Genomic DNA, 19,350 nt, shown 5'->3' with positions numbered 1-19,350 from the left:
GAGGCAAGCTGAAGGCCAGATGCCACACTTGGCTGTCCCTGGCCTCCACACCCATGAATCCCTGGTGCACAGCAGGTGCTAGATGAAGTTCAGAAGAAAGAACTCCAGGGTAAATGGGAATGAGCAGGTTGGTCCTTCACATTCCCATTCTGGAGGAAAGAGAAGGGAGGGTGGCTGGGATCTGAGTGTTTGCTATGGTTACAGCCTGAAGACCCCGGAGCCCAGGCACTGCTCCAAGTGCCTGGAAAGATGTTTGATCTTAAGCCTTACAATAGTCCAAGGAGGAATGGATGATCTCCTTAATGAGGGAAGAAACAAAGGCTCAGAGAGTTGAGGGGAATCCCCAAAGTTAATATAACCTACAAATGGCCAGGACGGTGCTGATGCAGGCCTGTCTGCCTCCCAATGCTGTCCAAGCTCAATCACACCCCCACCACTTCTATGCCACATATTCTACCAGTTACTTTATGAAAGAAAGTCAAGTAAACTTTAGCCATATCCCAAGCCATAATAGGTAGCTCCTGTTCAAAATACCCTGTAAATTAGGTCATGCAAGATCAGAAATGCATTCACAACTGTCACAGGTGCTGTGCTGGCCACTGTTTTGGGGAACTCAGCCTAGGAATATGAGTGAAGAGATAACTCAAAAAGAAAAGCAAATCACTGGCGTGCAGGGGGCCCTGAGCAATTCAGAGTCAGATACAACTAGGGTGTGCAGCCACCTGACCTGCTGGTTTCCCAATATGCTTAGTGGATCCATGATGTGAGGTCCACAAAGGAAATGCAGAAGCCTTCCCTTCCTGCCTCCCACACTCTGTGGGTCAAGTATTTACCAAAAACACAGCAGTGGACTGGACACCAGCAGAGATACAAAGAGGGAAAAGCAGTTTTCCCTTCACAAGGCAGGTTGGACAACATCAATATTTTGCAGTTAGGAGGTACGGGCGGAGTGTGTGTGCATGCCCAGAATTTAAAGACAAACAGATGGGAGAGGGAATGATTCCAGCAGAAAGACAAATAAATATTCATATCGACAATGTACACTGAATTGCAGCCTAGACAACATAGCAAGTCTCTGTCTCTACAAAAATATTTAAAAATTAGCCAGGCATGGTGGGACATGCCTGTAGAGTCAGCTACCCAGGAGGCTGAGGTGGGAGGATCACTTCAGCCCAGGAGTTTAAAATTACAATAATGTGTGGTCACATCGCTGCACCAGCTGGGGCATCAGAGCAAGGCCGTATCTCTAAAACAAAACAAGACAAGACATTTACATAAAAATCAATGTATGAAAATCCCAAATAATATATTAGCAAATAAACCCCATTGGGGCTTTTTAAAAAACTTAAATAAAACAAGAGAAACTTGTACAGTGTGAAAAGGATGGCTCAAAATTAAAACATCTTCCCATTTCATTTATATTAGTATGTTGAAAATCATAATCACCATAGATGTTCAAAAGGCATTTGACTACAAAATTTATAAAAGAAACTTATCAGATTAGAAAGAAGGATACTTCCTTAAATTACACACAATAAAAAAAATTACACCCAGATACACACCCATCGAGGCAAAGCCCAGCATCATTTGTAAGGGATGGAAGCAATAGAAGCTTCCATCAACCTTTGGAACGAAGGAATGTTCTCTGTTACCACTATTATTTTGGAGGCCCGAGCTGATGCAACCAGGCAAGGAGCAAAGTAAGACATTAAAGAAAAAAGCAGAAGGTGAAATAGTTATATTTACTCTGAAAAGTAAATATAACTACTTAAGAAAATAAGAGAGGACAGAAACAGATATAAAAACATTTCATGCTCATGGTCAGGAGGAATCGATATTGTGAAAATGGCCATACTGCCCAAAATAATTTACATAGTCAATGCTATCCCCATAAGCTACCAATGACTTTCTTCACAGAATTGGAAAATAAACACCTTAAGCTTTATACGGAACCAAAAGAGAACCTACATAGCCAAGACAATCCTAAGCACACAATTATGGAGACATCATACTACCTGACTTCAAACTGTACTACAAGACCACAGTAATAAAAACACCGCGGTACTGGTACCAAAACAGATATGTAGACCAACGGGACAGAACAGAGGCCTCGAAAGTAACACCACACAGCTACAACTGTCTGATCTTTGACAAACCTGACAAAAACAAGCCATGGGGAAAGGATACCCTAGGTAACAAATGGTGTTGGAAAACTGGCTAGCCACATGCAGAAAGCTGAAACTGGATCCCTTCCTTGCACCTTATAAAAATCAACTCCTCAATTCCGGATGGATTCAAGATTTAAACATAAGACCTAACACAGTAAAAAACCTAGGCAGTACCATTCTGGACATAAGCATAGGCAAGGACTTCATGACTAAAACAGCAAAAGCAATGGCAACAGAAGCCAAAACAGACAAATGAGATCTAAACTTAAGAACTTCTGCACAGCAAAAGAAATTAGCATTCGCCGGGCGCGGTGGCTCAAGCCTGTAATCCCAGCACTTTGGGAGGCCGAGGCAGGTGGATCACGAGGTCGAGAGATCGAGACCATCCTGGTCAACATGGTGAAACCCCGTCTCTACTAAAAGTGCAAAAAATTAGCTGGGCATGGTGGCACGTGCCTGTAATCCCAGCTACTCAGGAGGCTGAGGCAGGAGAATTGCCTGAGCCCAGGAGGCGGAGGTTGCAGTGAGCCGAGATCGTGCCATTGCACTCCAGCCTGGGTAACAAGGGCGAAACTCCGTCTCAAAAAAAAAAAGAAATTAGCATTAGAGTGAACTGGCAACCAAAAGAATGGGCAAAAAATTTTGTGACAGAGATGAAGAGACACTTTTCAAAAGAAGACATTCATGCAGCCAACAAACATGAAAAAAAAGCTCATCTTCACTGATAACTAGAGAAATGCATATCAAAACCACTTTGAGGTACCATCTCATGCCAATTAGAATGGCAATCATTAAAAAATCTGGAGACAACAGATGCTGGAGACAATGTGGAGAAACAGGAATGCTTTTACACTGCTGTTGAGAGTGTAAATTGTTCAACCATTGTGGAAGACAGTGTGGTGATTCCTTCAGGATCTAGAAATAGAAATATTGTTGGACCCAGGAATCCCATTATTAGATATGTACCCAAAGGATTATAACACTTTCAATTATAAAGACACGTGTACACTATGTTTATTGTGGCACTGTTTACCATAGCAAAGACTTTGAACTAACCCAAATGCCCATCATAGATAGACTGAACAAGGAAAATATGTCACATATACACCATGGAATACTGTGCAGCCATAAAAAATAACTTCATGTCCTTTACTGGAACATGGATGAAGCTGAAAACCATCATTCTCAGCAAACTGACACAAGAACAGAAAACCCAACATTGCATGTTCTCACTCATAAGTGGGTGCTGAATAATGAGAACACACAGACACAGGTGGGGGAACATCACACACTGGGGCCCAGGGGCTGAGGGGCTAGGGGAGGAATAGCAGGGTGTGGGCGAATTGGGGAGGGATAGCATTAGGAGAAACACCTAATGTAGATGACGGGGCAATGGATGAAGTAACAACCACCATGGCATGTGTATACCTATTGAACAAGCCTACATGATCTCCACATGTATTGCAGAACTTAAAACAATATTTTTTTCTAAAATATAAGTGGATGGTGAACAATGAGACCACATGGACACAGGGAGGGGAACATCACACACTGGGGCTTGTGGGTGGTGGGGGAGGGGTGGGGAGGAACAGGCAGGGGTGGGGGGATTGGGAAGGGATAACACGAGAAATACCTAGTGTAGTTGATAGAAGGATCAGATGCAGCAAAGCACCAAGACGTGTGGATACCTATGTAACAAAAATGCACGTTCTGCACATGTACCCCGGAAATTAAAGTGTAATAATAGTATTTCTTTCTCTTCTACCTTCGTGGAGAAGTTTTCTTGGTTGGGGGGAGATTTCGTTTTCAATTATGTGTCTCTAACACCTCCCAGTCTCAGTGAGAATGTTAAACATATATACATATATACATATATATGCATATGTATATGTATATCTATATATTTTTATATATATATGTATATAAACATCTTCTAAATTAATACTTTATCTCTTCATCTGTATTAGTCCAATTTGCATTGCTGTAATAAAGGGATACCTGAGGCTGGGTAATTTATAGGGAAATGAGGGTGATTAGACTCATGGTTGTGCAGACTGTCCAAGAAGCATGGCACCAGCATCTGCTTCTTGTGAGACCTCACGGAGCTTACAACCATGGCAGAAGGCAAAGGGGAGCTGGCACCTAACATAGTGAGAGAGGAAGCAAGAGAGACGGGGGCAGTATCACACTTTAACAACCAGATCTCAGTGAGTGAAGAGAGCAGGAATTCAGCCATTACTGTGAGGAGGGCACCAAGCCATTCATGAAGGATCTGCCCGATGAGCCAACACCTCCCTCCCAGCAGGCCCTACCTCCAACACTGGGGATCACATTTCAACATGAGACTTGAAGGGCCCAAACATTCAAACGATGGTGTCACCATCTCTGTTACTACTGTATCTACACAGATAATGAGGGGTTCTGTTAGACTTCATTACATCTTAATTCTGCTGCCCATATCAGATAAACAATGGTAGGCTGGTAATGAGGAATCAGAAGTATAGGCCAAAAGTGGTTTTACTCAGATGGCCATAGCATCATTTTAAATGTTTGGAAAAATTAGATTTCTTGGGTTAGTGCACTGATTAGTGGAAAATGCCCTGTGCTTGCAGTTGGAAGAATGTGGATCTGAACTCCGTTCCACCACTGACTCTCTCTGTGAGTCTTACCAGTCTCCTAATTTCACCCTGAAGCCCAATCTCCTCATCTGAAAACATCTCTTGTTTCTTCTAGGGTCACTGAGAGACCAGATGAAATATTACAGGTGTGCTTTGCGTGATGAACACTTGTACCCTAGTGTTTTCTTAGTATTCACTAACCTTGCCATCTAAAGGGACTGTGACATTTACCAGCTAGTTTCCAAAGGGGCTTCCTCCTAAAGCAAAGGAAAACTGATCTTTCCATTTCCAGTTCATCTGTCCATTCTTCTACTCCTTTAAACTTCTTCATAAAGACTTTCTTGTCTTTCAGCATTATATTCTATCTTTAATAACATAGGACATGGTGCTCACAGTTTTGCACATTTAATTTGTTCTGCATTGGGGGTTATGGTTCCTAAGGGGGATGCCCTATCAAGTTACCCTGTCTTTTCAGCTAAAGAATTCAAGGTGTTTATAAACTGAGGAAATACAATGACTTCAAGTGGAAAATAAAATGAGGAATAACTGCATACTACAAGATAGCAGTGCAATTTAGAGCTAGAACAGGCCTAGTGTGTTCTAAATCTAGCATAAACACATTTTATGTTATAAATATGGATTTTAAGTAAAAAACCAAGCTTTCTGTTGTGATTTATTTATTTAGGTTTCTCTCTAATTTGGTTGAGGTCTCTCTTTAAAGGAGGCCGGAAGCCAGCCCATCTCCAGGAGAGCCCTGGCCAGGAGGAAAGGCAGGCTCTGGGGTGTCAGTCAGGTAAGGCACAAGGAGGAGGCAACACCAAAACACAGGAACAGAAGAAATCTCTAACTTACACATCCTGGAGAAGGTCGGGGAGCGTCTGGAGCCCGAGGGGCAGTCTGAAGGCCGTGAGGAACCAGAGAGCAGAGGGAGGGCCTGAAGCTTTGTTCTCGGGCTTTCCCGTGAGGGTGTGGCTTTGCTGATTTAAGAGAACACGTGGAGCTGGGCTTATTTACAGGGCTCTGGTGTCGACCATTAGGTTTTATCATGACCAGCAGCTGTGTGATGGGTGGGTTCTGACTCAGCGGGATGAAGAACAAATGGGCCACATCACGATCGCTCAGGGAGGGGGAGGGTTACCCAGATCGGAGGGGATACAGTGAGACTGGGCTTCAGACAACTTAGGTCAGGTCTGAAAATGGATGCTGAGGCAGCAACTATTAAACACATTTATGGCAGCTTTCCCCCGAAACCTGGCTTTTAAATCATTTATATTACACATGAACAAAAACTAAACTGAAAATATTTGGAAATAACCCCTTTGGTTTGCACTAATAAGCAGGAATCAAGTCTCTAGGTTGTCCTATTTTAAGTCAAATGACAATGTTAGTTAAGTTCTCCTATTCGTAGGTTCTCCTATTATAAGTAAAATGACAATGTCATTTCATCTTAAAGCTAAGATATGAAAATAGAGAGGGAAATATGTAGCCCTCTACCTGAGGTGTCAAAGTGTTTCTGTTCATAAAGGCCGTTTTAAGTTTTAGTTTCAGATTTATCTTGTTACTTTAGTGCAGTCTAGGTGAAAATATTCTTTTGAGGCTGTAAGACACATGTTCCCATTTGGAAAAAAGATATTTCATTGACCATGTATGTTTCTACTATGATTGTCGAGTGTTTCTTTTATCTAGAGGTTTATATTGCTAAAGAAGTTGCCTATGGTTACAGTTTGCAGCCAACAAGTTACCCTGAATTAGCAAAGGTGGCTCTTGCTATAGGAATGCTGTGGCGTGAGGCTTAACCATAGTTCTCATATTGTGGTTCCCGAACCAGCAGCATCAGTTGTGTCTGAGAACTTATTAGAAATGCAAATTCTCAGAACCCACCCAGACCTACTGAATAAGAAACTCTGAGTGGAAACCAGCAATCTGTGGCCCAACAAGCCCTACAGGTGATTCTGGACTGCACTAGAGAGCCATCAATTTAATGTTACAGAAACCCCTTTAGGGTTTCTGTAGCACATTGCTTCAGTAATATAAATGTTGACTTTATTTTACTTAATGGCATATGTGATATAAATGGTATATTAATGTCATATAAATGACTATAAATGGCAGCACATTACTTAAATAATATAAATGGTCAACATTTTAAAATTCTTTTAGCTGGTACTGAAAACCACTATCCTGTTTAACAAGGGTTCAGCCTAACAACAGTGGTGGTCATCACAATTCACAGTTTTGGCCAGTTGGTCCTGTTCATAGGCACAGTCAGTGATTCACCCAGAGGACTCACAATGAGTTGCAAACACGTCCCTTCTGCAGAGCTCAGACCGGGATGCCTTTTGAGGTGCTAACTGGCAAAAAATTTGAAATGTCGTTGCGATTTACCCTGCCCTCATCTTCACCCTCATTCTGGGTCTTTGCTTTCCTTGAAACAGTCGCTTTCTCTCTGACCTTATTTATCCTCTCTCACTGTGTGCCCTTCCTCAAACTTGCAGAGAATCCACAAGATTCAGTAATCACCTTCTGAAGGTAGTTTCAGAACTGACTGCTCTCTTAACTATATCTCTATCTTAGTAAACACAGTCACTTAGATGTCCTCCTGTTAACATCAGCACAAATAAATAAAACTGAATGTGTGCCTCACATCAGCTTCCTATCTGAGCGTCCACATTTTTATCAGTGGGAGGTTGCACAGATCTACAAGTTACCCCGATTCCCCTTTCTCCTTTGCTGGCTTGACCCTGGAATGAGCTATAGATTTTCATAATATATATCATATTTATCCATTTCTCCATTACTGTATTTAGAATGTAAACACCGGAAATGGGAAACTGTTTTCCAAAAGGCCTTCTTCTGTCCCTTTCTTATTCCCTCCCTCTCTCTCTCCTTTCTTCCCTTTCTCTTAATTCCGTCCTTTTTTCCTTCTCTCCTCCTTTCTTTCCTCCCCTTCCTTCCACAAACAGACGGCAAAATAAACGATTTAGCTCCTCTCCTTCTAGGTGTCCCACTGACTAAGAGCAGCCTTTGCATTCTTGAGCCTCAAAGTTCTCCACGTTCTGCTGACAATCTACTTCTTTCATCTCCCCTCCATCCACTTCCTGTATTGACTCTTATTGGGTCTCAAACTCAGACACACCGAAAAGCCTGATTGAAAGAGATATTTGAGCCCAAATCCTAGGGTTTCTGACACAGTAGTTTCATGGTAAATCCCAAGATTTAACATTTCTGAAAAGTTTTCATGTGCTACAGATAGAATGTTGGTATCTCCCACAAATTCATATGTCCAAGTCCTAACCCCTAAATACAGTGTGTCTGTATTTAGAGATGGGGTCTCTAAGGAAGTCAGTCAAGTTAAATGAAGTCATTGGGTGGGGCCCTGACCCGATGAGATTAGTGTCCTTATAAAATAAGGTGTTCTTATAAAATAAAACACCAGAGAAAGGAAAGGAAAGGAAAGGAGAAAGAAAATGAAAGGAAAGGAAAGGAAAGCAAAATCAGATGTGGGTATAATGCACACTAGCATGAGCAGGGGTGCGGTGGTGGTGGCGGATAAGATAATCAGGGAAGCCTTCTCCGTGAATGTGATAGAAGTGAGGGATGAGCCCTGGGAACTAATTTGAAGTTTCTTCAAACGGTTGCAAGTAGATTTACCGTATGACTCAGTGATTCCATTCCTAGCTATATGCCCCAAAGACCAGAAAACAGGTGTTCAAACAAAAACTTGTATGCTCTTTAAATGTTTCAAGATCATAAATATGCAGGAAAGTCTTAGAAATAGTGTCAGGAAAACTGGATCAGAATGAAAAAACATATTATGCTCCCAAGCGGGGCAAGAGGTAAAAGTTAAATGAGTTTGTGAACTGAATTATCATGTAGGAACCATGCTGATTTCTTGATCTAGGGATTATGCGGTGGTAACCTAGGAGAGTTTCCACACTTTGGATAAAATATACCGGAGTATTTTGTGGGATATTGCAAATCTGGTACAGCAATAACTGGTGGGGACTCTAAGAAAAGAAACACGTTATATTTTGCACTGCTACTGGAAGTTTCCTAGAAGTATGACATTATTAAAAAGTAAATTACTTTTTAAAACAACCATATCAATACTATGCCAGAAAAGCAGAGACGTCACCAAAATCCACTATAGAGGCTACTCTTCATCCAAAGCTGTGAACCCTCATAAAAGCCTCAATGTCAACCAACTCCACTTAGTAGATATTATTATACTTATTAGTATTAGAGGCTGCTGTGTGGACACATTAGTTTTACTGCAAAGTGTGGGTATTAGTGTTAGGGCATGGTGTACATATTATATTGGTGTTGGAGAACAGTGCAGATATTACATTAACATCAGGGAACCATACGGATAGTATTACATTAGCATTAGAAGCAACAGTGTGGATATCAGATTAGCGTTAGAATATTATATTGGTGTGGATATTATGTTGGTGTTAGGGTACGGTATGGATATCATAGTAATGTTAGGGCACAGTGTGATTATTGTATTAGAGGCCACTGTGAGAACACATCTTAGCAGCCACTGTGTCTGGATATTGACAATGATATCAGGATGTAGTCGTAATGATGGGATTTGGGGATTTCATTTTTCTAGATGAATTTCTTCCTTTGCAGAGTACTCTAAAGACTCTCTTCTCTGCACTCAGGGCCATGGAAAGGAAGCTTTTTACTCACCAATGAACAAGACTTAGTTGACACCACCGTCGTCCTGCCCCGAGGAAGTCTTCGGGCACCTCAGAGGGAAGTTGGTCAGGGGTGGGTTCGTGCGCCCTCTGGTGGCGGCAGAGCTCAGCACAGATACTTTTGCTCAGTTTCTCAGCAGACGTGCACCCCCGCCTGGCTGTCCTGAAATACCTATAAAATTCAATATTGAGTTTACTCAATGTAATAATTTTAGAAATTCAAACCAAAATGAAGCCCACTGTAGCCATTCCTTCCCAAAGACAGTGATGGAAGACTTTGGAAGCCATATAGAATCAAATGAATATATACACAAATTAAGAAAAACAAAAACCTACTCAAAATAATCCAGAGACTGTAATTTTAAATGCAAAACTATAAAAAATCTAAAAGAAAATCTATATGACGTTGAGTTTGGTGTTGACTTGTAACACAAAACATCAAATGCCAATTCATGAAAATATTGATAACGGACTTCATAAAACTAAGTATTCTACTGTGCAAAACTGTATGCAGAGAACAAAAAGAGAGATGCGAGAAGATAATGACAAAACACATACGTGATTTTAAAACTGGGTAAATATCTGAACAGATACCTAACCGAAGCAAATATACTGATAGCAGGCAGGACATGGTGGCTCATGCCTGTCACCCCACATCTTTCGAAGGCTTAGACGGGTAAATATTCTGACGTCAGAGTTCCAGACCAGCCTGGCCAACATGGCGAAACCCGTCTCTACTAAAAATACAAAAAATTAGCCACGCGTGCTGGTGGGCACCTGTAATCCCAGCTGCTTGGGAGGCTGAAGCAGGAGAATCGCTTAAACATGGGAAGTAGAGGGTGCAATGAGCCAGTATCATGCCATTGCACTCCAACCTGGGTTACAGAGCAAGAAAGACTCCATCTCTCTCTCTCTCTCTCTCTCTCTCTCTCTCTCTCTCTCTATATATATATATATATATATATATATATATATATATATGTTGTTAACAAAATATCTCATACATGTTGATATGTTAATCTTCGGACCAGCAATTCCACAGGGTGCACCGCCTCCCCCAGGCTCAATGTGACACTTCAATGGCTTAACGAGAGCTTGACTGGATTGATGTCAACATGAAAAGACATTAGATTCCATCGGACCTGTCTTTGGCCCCTTGTCTAGTTTTCAAAGCACGGACAGTTTTAGCTGTGTATTTTCAAAAAGTTGTCTCTACGTGCCATAGCTCATGAAGTCAAAACGAGTGATCTGTGTCCCCTTGAGTTGAGCATTCTTTTAGTAAGAAAGGATTAAGTTCTATTTGAATTCTGGAAAACTGCTTCTCATCTTGTCAATCAACTGTCAATTTTGTGTGTTCATTTCTAGGAGAGGTAATAGAGTCAATCCAAAACCAAAGGTGTATTCAAGTCCAGATTGACAAGTAAAATCAAGAAAGCAGGCACTGAGCTGGCAGAGGGATCTTTTCCCAGTGGGCCTTATGGCCCACATAAATCCCTGTGAAGAAATCGGGAAACAGAGACAGAAAGGGACTCGCCTAAGGCTTGTCACTTGAAAGTGCCTGGCAGACTGACTGGCAGAGGGCTGGAAATGAAATCCAAATCTTCGGACCTGTAATTGCACAGGGTGCACCGCCTCCCCCAGGCCCAATGTGACACTTCAATGGCTTAACGAGAGCTTGACTGGATTGATGTCAATATGAAAAGACATTAGATTCCATCGGACCTGTCTTTGGCAGGTGGGGCCACCGCAAGCCCCTCTTGCAGTAAGAACCCCGCCCCAAGGTGTGTGCTGAGGAGGACGCAGTTCCACCCTCACAATGCCCCCCAGTTCTATAAGGAGGAGAATGCAACTCTGCAGACCGCTGTGACTCAATGCATGCTGGTGGTGTGACAGGATGCACACCGGTGGAGGAGCCTTAAGAATCTGAAAGGTGGGTGTGGGGGCCCCTACTCGGGGCCTGCACTGCAGGGCCCTCTTGCTCACGATGCTGTGCCCACGCCCCCTTCTGGCTAGGTCCACTGCAGGGCCCTCTGACAGTGTGGTGACCGGCATCACCTGCTGGCAGCTGGAGCACTGCAGGGCCCTCTTGCTCAGTGTAGTGGCAATATGCCCGCTGCTGGCAAACAGGGCGGTGCTACCTCCTCTTGCTCACAGTGTGGTGCCTGTGCTGCTGGGCACTCTTACTCTCGGTGTAGTGGGGTCACACCCCCTGCTGGCCGCTGGGGCACTGCAAGACCCTCTTGCCCATAGCGTCCTGGCAACACTCCCGTGATGGCAACTAGAGCACTGCAGGGTTCTCTTGCTCATGGTGTGGTATTCGCTGGGATTACAAGCGTGTGCCACCATGCCTGGCTAATTTTGTATTTTTAGTAGAGACAGGGTTTCTCCATGTTCACCAGGCTGGTCTCGAACTCCCAACCTCAGGTAATCTGCCCGCCTCAGCCTCCCAAAGTGCGGGGATTATAGCATGAGCCACCTAGCTCCGCCTAATTTTTTGATTTGTCATAGAGACGGGGTTTTGCCATGTTACCTATGTTGCGGGGTTTCCTTCTGATGAGATGAAAAGATTCTGGAATTAGGTAGAGGAAATGGCTGTACAGCATTGTGAATGTACTAAAAATGAACTGTACACGTTAAAATGGAAGAAATAGTGACTTATACAAATTTTATTTTGATTGATTGATTGATTGATTGATTTTGGTCTGACATTACCCTAGGCTTGTCAGTCAACATTTTGATTTTTTTAAAAAGGACAACGATGAGTTGAAACGTTTAAGGACCTATCAGTAGAAATGGTAAGAAGACAGCGCATGGCTGGGCGTGGTGGCTCACGCCTGTAATCCTAGCACTTTGGGAGGCCAAGGTGGGTGGATCACCTGTGGTCAGGAATTCAAGACCAGCCTGGCCACCATGGTGAAAACCCATCTTTATTAAAAAAAAAAAAAAAAAAAAGACGACGACGACGACAGCGCAGAAGAGGGCAGTGCTGAGACTCAACGGAGACAGCACGCTCCCCGCGGCCTCCCGCTGTCTGCGGGGCATCTGGAGCCCTGAGGCCCCACTCCTGCCTGACCCCCTGCCTGCTGGCTCCTAATCATCTGGCTTCTGCGGCTTCTTCAGTTCCCACTGCCCCCAGAGTGAAGGCTGCTCGTCCACACTCACCTGGCCTCGATGACGCCAGCAGCGTTTCCCCTGCACACGCTCTGCAGCTGCACGTAGACCGAGCAGTTGACCCAGCTCCACTCGGGGTCACAGATGGCCAGGAAGTTGGGGTGCAGGTGGCCGATCGTGTACTTGGCCAGGTACGTCAGAGACTGGCTCACAGCCGCCCCGAAGAGGAAGGTCCCCAGCACCTTGTACACGACAGCCATGTAATTATTGAAGTCAGAGCAGGAATAGATCCAGTCTGTGGGCACCAGGTAGGCTTCTCCCGCCGAGACCTGCGTGTGGGGCAGCCACGGTGACCAGAGGGGGTCCTGGTCAGCCCATGGGCCCTTAGTGGGCCTCAATCCTCCCCACGGGCCTCCCCAAGGCTGCTGTAGAGCTGGGGACTCTAAAGGTGTCCTAGCTGGGCTCGGTGGCTCACGTCTGCCAGCCCAGCACTGTGGGAGGCTGAGGCGGGAGTATCACCTGAGGTCGGGCGTTCAAGACCAGCCTGAGCAACAGGGAGAAACCTGTCTCTACTAAAAATACAAAAATTAGCACGCCTGTAGTCCCAGCTACTGGGAGACTGAGGCAAGAGAATCACTTGAATCCAGGAGGCGGAGGTTACAGTGAATGGAGATCCTGCCATTGCACTCCAAACTGGGCAACAAGAGCAAAACTCCATCTCAAAATACAAAACGGGGTTCCTATTACCCACAAGTACCACTCGGGGCAAGGCTGTGTCCCCCAGCTCCCCACAGACCTCCAGGCCACCCCCATCAGGAACCAGGGTTAGGCTGTGCCCCATCCTGCCCACTACCTGTCCCTCTGAACCCCTCCTGCCTTACAAGGACGACGGTGGCCGTGGTGGTGACCCCGGCCAGAACCCAAGGGTGATGGTGTCTGGACGATAGGGGTACCGGATGGAGTCATCCCCACAGTCAAATCCTCGGTTATACAGGGTGTTCACCAGCGACAGGACAGCAAAGGACAGGGAGGCTGGAGGGGGAGAAGGGCCTGGGAGCTGTGAGGTTCTCCAACCAGCTGGGCCATGGGGCCCCCACACCCGCCTTGGCCTCGAGGCCTCCCACCAACAAGGAAGAGCTTTTCTCACAGCCCGTGGGAGGCCCAAGTGACACTCCTTTCCCATCACCCTCAGATGAGCGGGAACTCTCCAGACCCTCTCCCCCTCACACCCTCCCTCTGCTCCTTGAAAAACTGGGCAAGGCCGGGCGCGGTGGCTCAAGCCTGTAATCCCAGCACTTTGGGAGGCCGAGGCGGGTGGATCACGAGGTCAAGAGATCGAGACCATCCTGGTCAACATGGTGAAACCCCATCTCTACTAAAAATACAAAAAAATCAGCTGGGCATGGTGGTGCGTGCCTGTAATCCCAGCTACTCAGCAGGCTGAGGCAGGAGAATTGCCTGAACCCAGGAGGTGGAGGTTACAGTGAGCGGAGACCCTGCCATTGCACTCCAGCCTGGGTACCAAGAGCAAAACTCCATCTCAAAAAAAAAAAAGAAAAAAAAAGAAAAAGAAAAAACCGGGCAAACACTCACCTCTGGGCCTTTGCACAGGTACTTCTCTCTGCCCAAAATATCTTATTTTTATTTTTAAAAGTAGAGACAGGGGTCTGATGCTGACCAGGCCAGTCACAAACTCCCAGGCTAGAGTGACCCCCCCAGCCTCAGCCTCCCAAAGTGCCGAGATTACAGGTGTGAGACAACGTGCCGGGCACCAAAGTGACTCTCACTTCTGCTCAGTTTCATCTCTCCTCCCGGCTGACCCCACCGGCGTCCGTCTCACAAAAGGAAAGGTCTGTTTAGCCGTGCGTGGTGGCGTGTGCCTGTAATCCAGCTACTTGGGAGGCTAAGGCAGAAAAACTGCTTGAAACCGGAAAATGGAAGTTGAAGTGAGCCGGGATCGTGCCACTACACTCCAGCCTGGCAACAGGGCGAGACTCTGTCTCAATTTATTAAAATAAATAAATAAATAAAAATAAAAGGGAAGGTCTGCTCTTTCTCCCCATTGCCCCATGTGGAATTATGCAGTCACCTGTGGGACACTGGACTTAATCTCCCCGCCTCCACCCGCCAGCACCAGCAGTCTATAGTGTTCAGGACAGAGACCCTGGAGGCTGCTCAGAGCCTGGCCAGCGCAGATGTTTAATAAACATCTGTTAAAACAGGCAGGACTTATTTCAACCTAAGAGCTGGCCAGAGAAGTCAGGAAAAGGCAAAAGCAGGGGCACAGCGGAGGTGCCTTCCTGCTCGCCCCTGCCCGCCACTGACCCTCGTGCCAGGGCACATGCCAGCCACACGGTAACTCAGGGACGAAAAGCACATTCTTGTCAATTCCACACTTGCGGAAGGTGTCACATAGCACTAGGGCTCCCGAGGCCCTGCTGGGCTCAGGGTGGCCAGGGAAGCCGGAGTCAGCTACAGAGGGCAGGGCCCGGGGCAGCTCCCTGTTCCACTCAGCAGGTGCACAACAAAAGCGCAGGGTGCCTACCCCAGAGAATAACGAAGGCAGGGCGTCTTTGGCCCAGCAGGGCAAGGACGAAAAAGCGTGGCTTTTCTGAATTCTGAGAGTCTGAGGAGGGACAGGGAGCCTCACACTCCTCCCTGCATGCCAGCTGCAAGGGTCCTAGGACACGGCACGCCTTCGATGCTGGCTGAGTCTGGGGAAATAAAGTGAACTGAGATTGTGCCATTGCACTCTGGCCTGGGTGACAGAGCAAGACTCTCCAAAAGAAAAAAAAAAAAAAAAATGGAAAAGGAATAGAGGAGAAACTTGTAGGTTTTGTCTTTTTTAAAATTTTAGTTTTTGGCCAAGCACGGTTGTTCACACCTGTGATCCCAATCTTTGCACTTTGAGAGACTGAGGTCGGCGGATCACCTGAGGTCGGGAGTTTGAGGACAGCCAGGCCAACATGGTGAAACCCCAACTCTATTAAAAGTACAAAAATTAGCTGGGCATGGTCCCATGTGCCTGTAATCTCAGCTACTTGGGAGGATGAAACAGAAGAATGACTTGAACCCAGGAGGCGAAGGTTGCGGTGAGATGAGATCACACCACTGCACTGCAGCCTGGGTAGAGTTTTAAAAAAAGAAAAAAATTGGGTTTTGTAGAGACAGAAGTCTCCCTGTGTTGTCCAGGTTGGTTTCAAACCTCTGAACTTAAATGATCCTCTCACATCAGGATTACAGGTGTGAGCATTCACCCAGCCAACAAACTTGGGAGATTGAAAGAGGCTTAAAAGACATAACAATGCTGGGGAACAGTTATGGGCTAGAGATGCATACTAGGATGGCTCTACTCTAAAGAAACACAAAGAGGCCAGGTGTAGTGGCTCACACCTGTAACACCAAACACTTTGGGAGGCCGAGAAGGGAGGATCGCTTGTGCCCAGGGGTTTGGGACCAGCCTGGCAACATAGTAAGACCCTGTCTCTACAGGAAAAAAAAAAAAAGTTTTTTAAAAATTAACCAGGAATGGTGGTGCACGCCTATAGTCCCGGCTACTCAGGAGGCTGAGGAGAGACAATCACTTGAGCCCAAGAGGTCAAGACTGCAGTGAGCCATGATCACACCACTGCACTCCATCCTGGGTTACTGAGCAAGAACCTGCCTCAAAAAGAAGATGAACAGAAAGAAGCAATCACTGTGAATGTCAGGGTTGCAGAACACTTCTGGAGAGAAGGGAGGGGCTGGCATTGTCCCAACTCCAGCCCCTTCTGTAAGTACAGAGTCTAGTGGGGAAGACAGCAGCACAAGTGGAGATTCAGGCCACAGCACCAGGAAGTTCCCTTCCACCTTCCCGCCTCCTTGCCCTTTCCTTTGGGGAACGGGACCATGATTTTCTTTCTTCTTTGCCTTTCTAACTAGATAGAGCTTCTGATGGGAGAATTCAGATACAGGATGTATAGCATCAACATCCACAGCCAGCTGGAATTGACAGCTTTTTTGATACCCCAGTCAGGCACATCCTGGATTCCTCTGCTAAGTACATCTGGATGCTGCAGCTGTCCAGGATTCTCAGCCACATGCTCAGTGCCCACTCCCAGATCCTGGAAATCCCCTGACATTGCCCCCAAAGGAGAGACACTCACTCACAATTCTGCATAGAAATTGTCTCTATGTGTTTTTTCTTTTTTTTCTTTTTTTGAGAAAGAGCCACTGTGTTGATCAGACTGTAGTCCAATGGTGTGATCTCAGCTCACTGCAACCTCCACCTCCCAGATTCAAGCAGTTCTCCTGCCTCAACCTCCCAAGTAGCTGAAGTTACAGGCACCTGCAACCATGCCTGGCTAATTTTGTGTATTTTTTGTTTGTTTGTTTGAGAGGGAGTTTCGCTCTTGTTACCCAGGCAATGGCACGATCTCGGCTCACAGCAACCTCCGCCTCCTGGGCTCAGGCAATTCTCCTGCCTCAGCCTCCTGAGTAGCTGGGATTGCAGGCACGCACAACCATGCCCAGCTAATTTTTTGTATTTTTAGTAGAGACGGGGTTTCACTCTGTTGACCAGAATGGTCTCGATCTCTTGATCTCGTGATCCACCCGCGTCGGCCTCCCAAAGTGCTGGGATTACAGGCTTGAGCCACCGCGCCCGGCCTCAATTTTGTGTTTTTCGTGGAAATGGTTTCACCATATTGGTCAGGCTGGTCTTGAACTCCTGGTCTCAAGTAATCTGCTCTCCTAGGTCTCCTAAAATGCTGGAATTACAGGCATGAGCCACCATGCCCGGCCATTTCTGTGTCACCCACCAAGGCCAGCCTCTGTATGTTTGGGCTTGATGAGGCTGTGGCTGTCCACCTGGCTGCCTGTCATCTTTAGTCTCTGTGTCTCCCCGATTTTACTCAGCTGCCCACAAATTCGTTTTCTTTGCTTTCTTCTGTTTTTTTCTTGAGATGGAGTTTTGCTCTGTCACCCAGGCTGGAGTGCAATGGCATGATCTTGGCTCACTGCAACCTCTGCCTCCCACGTTCGAGCAATTTTCCTGCCTCAGCCTCCCAAGTAGCTGGGACTACAGACACGTGCCACCATGCCGGGCTAAGTTTTGTATTTTTAGTAAGATAGGGTTTCATCATGTTGGTCAGGCTGGTCTCAAACTCCTGACCTCAGGTGATCCACCCACCTTGACCTCCCAAAGTGCTGGGATTACAGGCATAAGCCACAGTGCCCAGCCTCAGTTTTTAAACTCAGCCTGAGTGGGCTTCTCTCACTAGCAGCTAAGAGTCCTGACCCCTACAGCCTTCTGCCACCCAGCAGGAGGTGTTTGGATGTTTCTGGATCTAAAATCCAAGTGTCTAAGCCTACCAGTAGTTGCAAGTGCAGATGGTCACACAACTTTTTGACTTTACAGTGGCACAAAAATGATCACATTCAGTAGAAACTCTGCTTCCAGTACCGATACAATCTGTCTGTTTTTCACTGTTAGCATAGTATTCAATACATTGCATGAGGGCCAGGCACAGTGGCTCATGCCCTTAATCCCAGTACTTCAGGAGGCTGAGGTGGGAGGATCACTGGAACCCAGGAGTTTGAGACCAGCCTGGGAACATACTGACACCCGTTCTCTATAGAAAAGATAAAAATTAGCCACATGAAATTGTGTGTACCTGTCGTCCCATCTACTTGGGAGGCTGAGGCAGGAGGGATCACTTGAGCCCAGGACATTGAGGCTGCAGTGAACTATAGTTATGCCACTGCACTCCAGCCTGGGTAACAGAGCAGGACCTCATCTCTTAAAAAATAAAATATTTTGGCTTATGCCTGTAATCCCAGCACTTTGGGAGGCTGAGGTGGCTGGATCGCGACGAGGTCAGGAGTTCAAGACCAGCATGACCAACAGGGTGAAACCCCATCTCTACTCAAAATACAAAAATTAGCTGGGTGTGGTGGCATGCACCTGTAATCCCAACTCCGGAGGCTGAGGCAGAAGAATTGCTTAGAATGTGGGAGGCAGAAGTAGCAGTGAGCCAAGATTGCACCATTGTACTCTAGCCTAGGAGACAGAGAAAGACTCAGTCACATAATAAATAAAGAAGTAAATAAAAATTTAAAAGCAGGTAAACTATTGCTTCACGAGGACAGCATTTGTGTTTGGGATGATGAGAAAGTTTAGAAACAGATGGTGGCGATGGTTGCAAAATATTGTGAATCTACCAAATGCCACTGAATTGTACACTTAAAGGTGGTACATTTATCCAAGTTTATTATCTATTTCTACAAACATTCACGAAGGCTGGACCCCTGAAATGTCAAAGTCATGATCCAAGGTGGGGAAGGGTGAGTGGGTTTTGTTCTCCTTTTAGTACTGCTCGGTTTGTTCTCAACCTGAAGTCGGCTGGGCTAACATCCAATGCTTGGCAGGGTAGGTGTATTACATGCATTTGCGGGCCAGGTATGGTGGCTCACACATATAATCCCTGCACTTTGGGAGGCTGAGGTGGGCAGATTGCCTAAGCTCAGGAGCTCAAGACCAGCCTGGGCAACATGGTGAAACCCTGTCTCTACTAAAAATACAAAAATTAGCTAGGTGTGGTAGGGTGCTTGTAGTCCCAACTACCCTGTAGGCTGAGGCAGGAGAATCACTTGAACCAGGGAGGCAGAGGTTGCAGGCAGTGAGCCAAGATGGGATCACTGCACTGCAGCCCAGACAACAGAGCCAGACTCCACCTCCAAAAATAAAAATAAAAATAAATAGGACAGGTA

The 19,350-nt window shown here is 45.8% G+C and overlaps 2 protein-coding genes across 6 annotated transcripts in view; one reads left to right on the top strand and one right to left on the bottom strand.

Moving 5' to 3' along the window:
* The window catches only part of LOC104650444 (uncharacterized), an 88,550-nt gene extending 75,898 nt beyond the window's left edge, over positions 1-12,652 (top strand). The window contains exon 6 of the mRNA XM_074394194.1: positions 10,855-12,652. The gene's annotated coding sequence lies outside the window, so the exon portion shown is untranslated. The remainder of the gene's footprint in view (positions 1-10,854) is intronic.
* LOC141583666 (phospholipid phosphatase 2-like) overlaps positions 1-12,890 on the bottom strand; it is a 40,550-nt gene extending 27,660 nt beyond the window's left edge. For 4 of the 5 annotated variants that reach the window (XM_074394200.1, XM_074394198.1, XM_074394199.1 and 1 more), the window contains exons 1-2: positions 12,652-12,890; positions 9,482-9,661 (exon numbers count right to left, since the gene is read on the bottom strand). In XM_074394200.1, the coding sequence (XP_074250301.1) occupies positions 9,482-9,661; positions 12,652-12,860 (389 nt within the window). In that variant the 5' untranslated portion in view covers positions 12,861-12,890. Of the gene's footprint in view, positions 1-5,638; positions 6,833-9,481; positions 9,662-12,651 lie in introns of those variants that run through there. The other variant, XR_012516422.1, reaches the window with a different exon arrangement.
* Positions 12,891-19,350: the final 6,460 nt, after the last annotated feature.

This window comes from Saimiri boliviensis, chromosome 2 (genome assembly GCF_048565385.1).
Source record: "Saimiri boliviensis isolate mSaiBol1 chromosome 2, mSaiBol1.pri, whole genome shotgun sequence".
Lineage (NCBI taxonomy): Eukaryota > Metazoa > Chordata > Mammalia > Primates > Cebidae > Saimiri > Saimiri boliviensis.
The sequence above is the reverse complement of the archived record's forward strand: the minus strand, read 5'-3'. Positions and strand labels throughout refer to the sequence as shown.